The sequence below is a fragment of the Amaranthus tricolor genome, chromosome 11 (assembly GCF_026212465.1).
Source record: "Amaranthus tricolor cultivar Red isolate AtriRed21 chromosome 11, ASM2621246v1, whole genome shotgun sequence".
Classification (NCBI taxonomy): Eukaryota; Viridiplantae; Streptophyta; class Magnoliopsida; order Caryophyllales; family Amaranthaceae; genus Amaranthus; species Amaranthus tricolor.
In genome coordinates, this window is record NC_080057.1 from 16,631,196 (window position 1) to 16,638,446 (window position 7,251).

The 7,251-nt window shown below is 30.3% G+C and overlaps 2 protein-coding genes across 2 annotated transcripts; both read right to left on the minus strand.

Annotated features, from left to right (window-relative positions):
* Positions 1-558: 558 nt before the first annotated feature.
* On the minus strand, positions 559-3,140 carry LOC130827302 (embryo-specific protein ATS3A-like). Its single transcript, XM_057692974.1, has 3 exons — positions 3,067-3,140; positions 1,578-2,943; positions 559-1,278 (listed from the first exon to the last, which is right to left on the minus strand). Exons 2-3 carry the CDS (start codon positions 1,677-1,679, stop codon positions 829-831), a joined length of 552 nt encoding a protein of 183 aa, XP_057548957.1. The 5' UTR covers positions 1,680-2,943; positions 3,067-3,140; the 3' UTR covers positions 559-828.
* A 669-nt stretch (positions 3,141-3,809) lies between these two features.
* Positions 3,810-4,540, minus strand: LOC130826565 (uncharacterized). The gene is made up of 3 exons (XM_057692147.1): positions 4,343-4,540; positions 3,992-4,112; positions 3,810-3,871 (listed from the first exon to the last, which is right to left on the minus strand). Exons 1-3 carry the CDS (start codon positions 4,538-4,540, stop codon positions 3,810-3,812), a joined length of 381 nt encoding a protein of 126 aa, XP_057548130.1.
* Positions 4,541-7,251: the final 2,711 nt, after the last annotated feature.

Genomic DNA, 7,251 nt, shown 5'->3' on the forward strand with positions numbered 1-7,251 from the left:
GTGTATTTGATTTTTTTTAGTTTAAATAAAAAAAATTAAGAAATAGTGGCCCAACTTGAATTTTGGAATTGGGGGTATTTATTAAAAGTGACACGCTAGCACTTACTATTATGATTGTAAAGAGTAATTTTTACATAGATGGTTTGAGTTTTAACGTAATTTTTCAGTAGTGGCCTGAGCTTTTCATATTTACAAAGATGTGACATGTAACTTTAAACTTTGGTGAAAATATTTTTTTTTTAGTAAAAACAATTACATAATTATCAACATTTTTTTTCTTTTAATTAAATACCCTGTTTCCTTCTCAATTTTTTAAAACTTTTTTATATTTTTTCTTGTTAAACTTTTGGTGAATATATGCGTTTTAGCAAAAACATATACATGTTATTTTTTTTTTTGTTATGTTTGATTAATATATTAATTATATATTTGACATATAATACTTTGTTTTAATTTAATTTATTTATTATAAAAACCTAAAAATTTAATTAATTGATTCTATTTTAAAAAAATGAAAAAGAATATTTCATAAAGAATTTGATAAAGAAAAAACCCCTCAAAATACCTTGCAAACAAAAGGCTAATTTCTTTTTCTTTACTACACATAAACATAGTGTTACATTGTTTAAGCAAATTTGAAGAAATATCTCTTACAAAGCCAATAATTTATCTCACCTTTGTTTTCTACAAAAATTTATCTCTCGACTAAGCTGAAGCTTATGTTGCATGATCCATTAATTAGGGTCATTTCAAGCAAATTGCAAATTCAAAAAGCGAATTAATTGACGAATTATGTTAAAATGATTTTAAGAATGCAATAATCCCATGTTAATGAAAAACCTTTCTTTTATGCTTGATCCCAAAGGGAGTGACCTCTCTATCACACAAGTCATAACCATGCCAAACATGCCTAGGAACATAATGGCGAAAATAGAAATACTTCGAATTGAAACGTGCCTCGTCTTGAACCCGAACCTGTGCAAAACCCGGTCGCCAGTCATCGGATCCTGTTAGCTTCAGATACAAGTAGCAAATGGGTGTATCCACACATGGTTTATCAACCTGAAACTCATCAACACTGCAAGGTTGGAATGGTCTCCTCGGGACATCATCTAGGACATTCTCACCCATTGTGTCAACCCATTTTACTCGCCTCTTGTTAAGCGGACGAATCAAAACATCATTAGTTGAGTCTCCAAATCGTAAGCTGATATAGTCTGAAGTCCCTGCATCCTTAGAACAACTGGTTTCTATGGTTATTACATAGCTGCAGTTTCCCTGCCAGCCAAAATTAATACATACTAAACGGAACTAGACATTGTATAATTTCATCATCATCATCATACCCTGTTTATACCGTTCATAGCAATTATGAATCAATGACCGGGTCTGGCGAGGGAAGAAAGACGGCAACTCATACCCATAAGGGAAGATGCGGCCAAAAAGTCCCTCAACTCAAGAACGGTCCTTAAAAAGATAAACTTCTGCAACGAAAATAACTGAGACTAATCCGAATGAACAAGTTCTTATTTCTAACCAAAAGAAAACAAAGACGGTGATAAAATAGTAACATGTACCTTCATTTGCACTTCTCCTTTGACAAAAAATATGTTAAGGCAGTCCAATGTAAGTGCAAGCATGAACAGAAGTGCAAAGAAAATTCGATTATGGATTGCCATTCCGGCTGATATCCGACTGATTTGTGCGAAGTTTTGGTATTTAGTTGTGCAGAAATAAGCCAATAAGTCCAGTTAGTTTTATACAACATCCAAGGGGAGCATTCCTTGCTTCAAAGAACAGAAAAGCTCTGTTTCTGTGCATGACATGATGCAATGTTATGTATCCATCAATCCATGCATAATAAGTTGCTTGGATTATAATTATACCATCACTAATTTTCTGGTTTTAGCATAGATAAACGCAGCAAGTTTAACTAATGTCAGGTTAATCAATCCACAAGTTTCTATTATTCTCCTTTTCACAATAATCTGACTATCTTCTCTTGTTAACTAATAGTATGCGAGGAAAACAAATGAAAAAATTGGGTGGAAAGTAAAGCACATTTGAGCTTGGAATAAAGTAATTACTCTGTTTGGTTGTTGATAGTCTCTCCGTTTCTTAAATGTGTTTCTACAAGGAATGTTAAGGGGATTAAGAATAATGGAATTTTTTAGATAGAAGATATGTTATTTTATTGAATAATGAATTTAATGGAGAAAAGTAGGAACCACAAACAGTAAAAAAATATTAAAATAAAGTTAATAAAAAAATATATAACTACAATTACTAAAAAAATTTAAAGTAAATTTAGTGGAAAACATGTGAGAATGATAAACAATATTAAAATGTAAAAATAAAGTTAATGAATAATATATGAAGACCATAAACATTAAAAAAATATTAAATTATGATTATCACGATTAATTATGTCCAAATTTATAATATAAATAAAAAGATTCTTTAGGAGAACAACAAACAAAACAACCCAAAATGACAAATGAAAACAACTTAAAAGAAACAAAGATTGTATTAAATTGTGTTAAATGATAATGAAAAAATTAGTATAATTTTAATAGGAAAATTTCTTGACATTTTAAATGCTTATGCTAGTTTTATTTCTATATCTAAGTGTACGTTTAAAAAATTAATTCTAACACATTAGCATTTGCAGAGGAGGTATTAGGTAGTACGAAAATTTGTAAACAAAATTTACACTACAATCGTTATCATTACGACTATTAAGTATCAACAACAAAACAGGCCATAAGAGTATTATAGATTTTCTTTCAAAACAGTCTTTCACCCGTCCTTGTACCCGATAAGCCGATGTCTCTAATTGGTGATGATACACGAAGAGCTTTCATCAATATCAAAACTAGAACTGCTCGACATTGCTCTGGTCAGAGCGTTCAGTTAGACAAACAAAATACTTCAAGAATGAACCTGCGACAAAGTTCATAGAGGAAAGCACAAAATCAACACAGATGCAAAAGAAAAGATCATGTTCAAGCAAATATTTAAAGATGTGTTTGTGCAAGAGTCAAATCAACCAACTCTTGTTCATACTCTTTTTTTCCTACTTCCTTCTATGCAAGAGGATGGCACAAACATGATTTACCGGTGTGATGATTGATTAGAACCTGAAAAGTATTCATGCTCAGATGGGAAGGAGATACACAGAGATCTAGAATTCTAGCAAATAAAACTTTGCTGGTATAAACTAATTCATGTAAGTGTCATTTCAGTGTTAGGCTAAGTTTAGGTGCAGAAAATGAAATACCATATAAAATAATAATATAATAATATTTACAACCCTAAACGTTGTACATAAAAATCAACAAACTCTCTTTATTATCAATTATTTTAATTTTTCAAGAGAATTTAATACGAGAATTGAAAACAATTAATGTTTTATAAATTATTTTAACTTCCCAAGGAAGAACAAAACGTAAAATAGTAAAATATAATAAAGTATTTTATATATTTCTACAGCAAACATAAATATTAAATCACATTGAAAATCATTAGATTCTTTCTTATATACAGCACTAATCTCCAAAAAACATTTATAATAACTCTATTATCCCAATGTCATTAAGTATAATAATATAAATACAAAGTGTACATAAAATGAGTTGTTACTTTAGTCCAATATAGTCCAAGACCAAAGAATGGAGTATAAATCTCTGGCCCATCGGAATAATGAACATGATAATATGAAAGATCATAGTTAAATTAAAAATAAGTAGACAAACAATATCAACATACTATAATTAAATTTCCAACAATCTAAATGCATTGATTTGAGCCTAATATGATTGGACATAATAATCTATAACAGCTAGATCATCCCATTCCAAATTTAATTGCACTTTACAATTGAACCAAAACAGCAGCACCATCACAGAGGAACATATTCCAAAAGTAATATAAGATGCAAGATCACAAAAGAATAAAGCCAACTTACATTTCCGAAATCACGATCATTCACTTTGGGTTTTCTTTTTCTTCGATTTGTGTTTCTCCTGTGAAGCATATAATTTTCCAGTTGAAAAACTTTCATATTTTCTCTTTCTACCATCTTTGTTGGTAGCCTCAATTTCAAGCTTGCCCTGCATTTTGTATGATAAAAACTTATATTTAATATGATAAAAACCTACATTTCATAAGACAAAAACCAACACTTTACATGATAAAAAGCTGCTAATGGGTCAGCCCATTAGAAACGGTCTCTTTTAATGAGCGTCTTTCACAACAATTAGTATTAATCTATTTGGCAAACATTTAAAATATTGCAATTTGTTAATTTTCCAACTATTTTATTAAATTATATGATTTTAACCTTGTGTTGACTTCTCGAATTTTTACAATCTTTATGAAGTTGCACTAGTTCATTAAAAGAACCCATAGCACGCTTCAAGTACGCAGCAAAAGCAGGCGATGCTTCATTATCCGAAGATACAAACTTAGATAAGATTCTAGCGGCTTTGGAAAACGAAACAGGCTTCGATGATACTACTTGTCCTTTCACTCTATTCATTCTACACTCTCAAAATCGGAGCTTCTAGTCTTCCTGCAACAAGGATTAAGAAGCAACATAATTAGACATTTAAATTGAATACAATTACTCTCAGCTAAACTTTGTTTACATTGAAAATATCAGAGCCTACAAACAATCAAACCAAACAAATACAGAAACAATTTTACACAAACTTAGCTTCAAGTTTGAAAATCTTAAAACAAGTAAAAATCTATTGCTGTCAACATATTAAATAAAAATAAAATTGCATTTAAATGTGTTCTATTAATGCTAATAGTCCATGCTGAGTTTTCATTTTTTTTTCCTAAATGGCACATAATGCTTTAATTTGACAAATTTTGAAACAAATCACTCTCAAAATTAGTTACAATATCATTTGAATTTAAGCCCTTCAAACTCAAAATTAACGCAAAATAAGCATAAAGATAAGCCTTTAAACATAAGTTATAAAAAACTTTAAACATCCAAAAGAAAAAATTCCCTCGACAATTTATACAACCTTAGTTTTAAGAGTGGTGGGCATCCAACCCAAGTCGACTTTTGTTTAGTACGCAAGGGGGACCGGACCTCGTGCTTGAACTGTAAGGTGGTGCTGGGTACAGAGATGCCCACCCAACATAGGTTATTAGTACTAGTGTTTTAAATGAGGAAGAAAATTGTCGAGAAGATAGAGTTCAAGGGAAGGATCATGTGGGGGAGACTTAAAGGATATGTGGTCACAACCCTGTCAAGCAAGATAAATTCCTTGAACTACCCAAGACAGTCTAACTATGCAAATCAAATTGGGTGACAATGGCTAAAACCATACGGGAAATGGCAAAAGAGACCTTGGGGGTGGCAACATATTAAATAAAAATAAAATTACATTTAACAAAGTTTTATTTATTCTAATTATCCATGCCGAGCTTTCATTTTTTATTCCAAACGGCATATAATGTTATAATTTGACAAATTTTAAAATAAATCACTCTCAAAATAAGTTACAACATCATTTGAATTTAAGCCCTTCTAACTCAAAATTAAGACTAAATAAGCATAAAGATAAGCCTAAAAGACCCTTAGATTGACATTCTTTGCAAAACACTCTATCCTACTATCTCAAAGACCCTAAGTAATTGAACTCAACCCAAAAAGGGGAGCAACACTCTAAGATTCACAACTAGCCAAAACAGCTAGCAACGATCAAAGGCTTAACTTAAGAAAAAAAAGAGTATAAAAAGAAATAAAATAAAAATAAAAATAACACTAAAAACAATTAAAAAACAAATAACACAATATGATTCGTTTAGCACCAAATATATCAAAATCCTTCACTTATACATTTCATCGAACACTTGGTGCGCACCAATAGCACTGTTCAACCCTAACACAATATCTTCAAAGCAAACAAACTAATTACAACAATTATACAGATGACACACTTAAATCCCAAAATGATGATAAACCCAATCACAATTCCACGTAAAGCACACTATAACCACCTATGACATGTCCAACAGCTTAATGAATGAAATTCAAAACAACAAAAATAATAATAAAACTCGATCAAGATCAAAACTTGCAAACAATTAATTAAAAAAATAAAATTTCTATTCCAATTATAACCATATAATCCACATTCAACCCCCGAAAATATGGAATTCACAATTTTCAACACAAAATCAATCAACTCAGATCCACACACACCTCAAAAAAAAACACCAAACTCTCTTGAAAAGGCTTAATGCATGAAAAGCAAAGTAAACAAGACACAATAAACAATCAAAATTTACAGTTAAATGAAACCCTAGGTTGACGAAATGCAGCATTTAACAATGAAATTAACCGAAAATGACACAAAATTGTAGGAAAAAAAAAACAGGATAGAAAATCAATTACTTGAATGAAAACAATTAGAAAATTTGAATCTTACAGTGAAATGAGTAGAAAACTTCAGCTCCGAAGAAACAAAACCCTAACGACAAAATCTGAATAAAATGAAATCTCCATCAAAATCAAAAACTGAAATCAATAACAAAAACAAGAATATGAAACCAAGTATGAAAACAAGAATAAGAAATCAAAAATCAAAATAAAAAGTAACCAAAATAAAACCGAATGAAAGTCAAAAAAAAAAAAAAAAAGCACAAAAACGCTAATAAAAAGTAACAAGAACAAGAATGAAGAATGAAGAACTAAATTAAAACAAAAACGAAGAATGAAAGCCAGAAAGAAAGCACAAAAACAAGACAAGAATGAAGAACGAAGAACTAAATGAAAGTCAAAAAAAATCACAAGAACGCAAATAAAATCAAATGAAGAATGAAGAACAACAACTAACAACAAATCTAGAACAAAGAATGAAAAAAATAAAACGAATAAGATGAACAAAAAATCGATGAACTAAACACAGAAAAAAAAAAAAAAAAAAAAAGCACAGTGAAAATGAATAACAAGAAGAATGAAGAATATAAACCTGAGGAGATGACCGGAGATGAGTGCGATAAGAAGATGAAGTTAGGAAGGGAAGGAGAGAATGAGAATGAAATATGAAGAAAAATGAAAGTGAAAATGGAAGTTTTAAACTGCCTTTAGAAAACCCTAAAAACATATTGTTTCTTTTCTATGGGTCACCGCCTCACCGGATACCAACTTAATTTTAATTACGGCACATGACCCAACCTGGTTATAGCGATTTGGGTATCCGACTCGTATGTTATTATTTGTGGTTC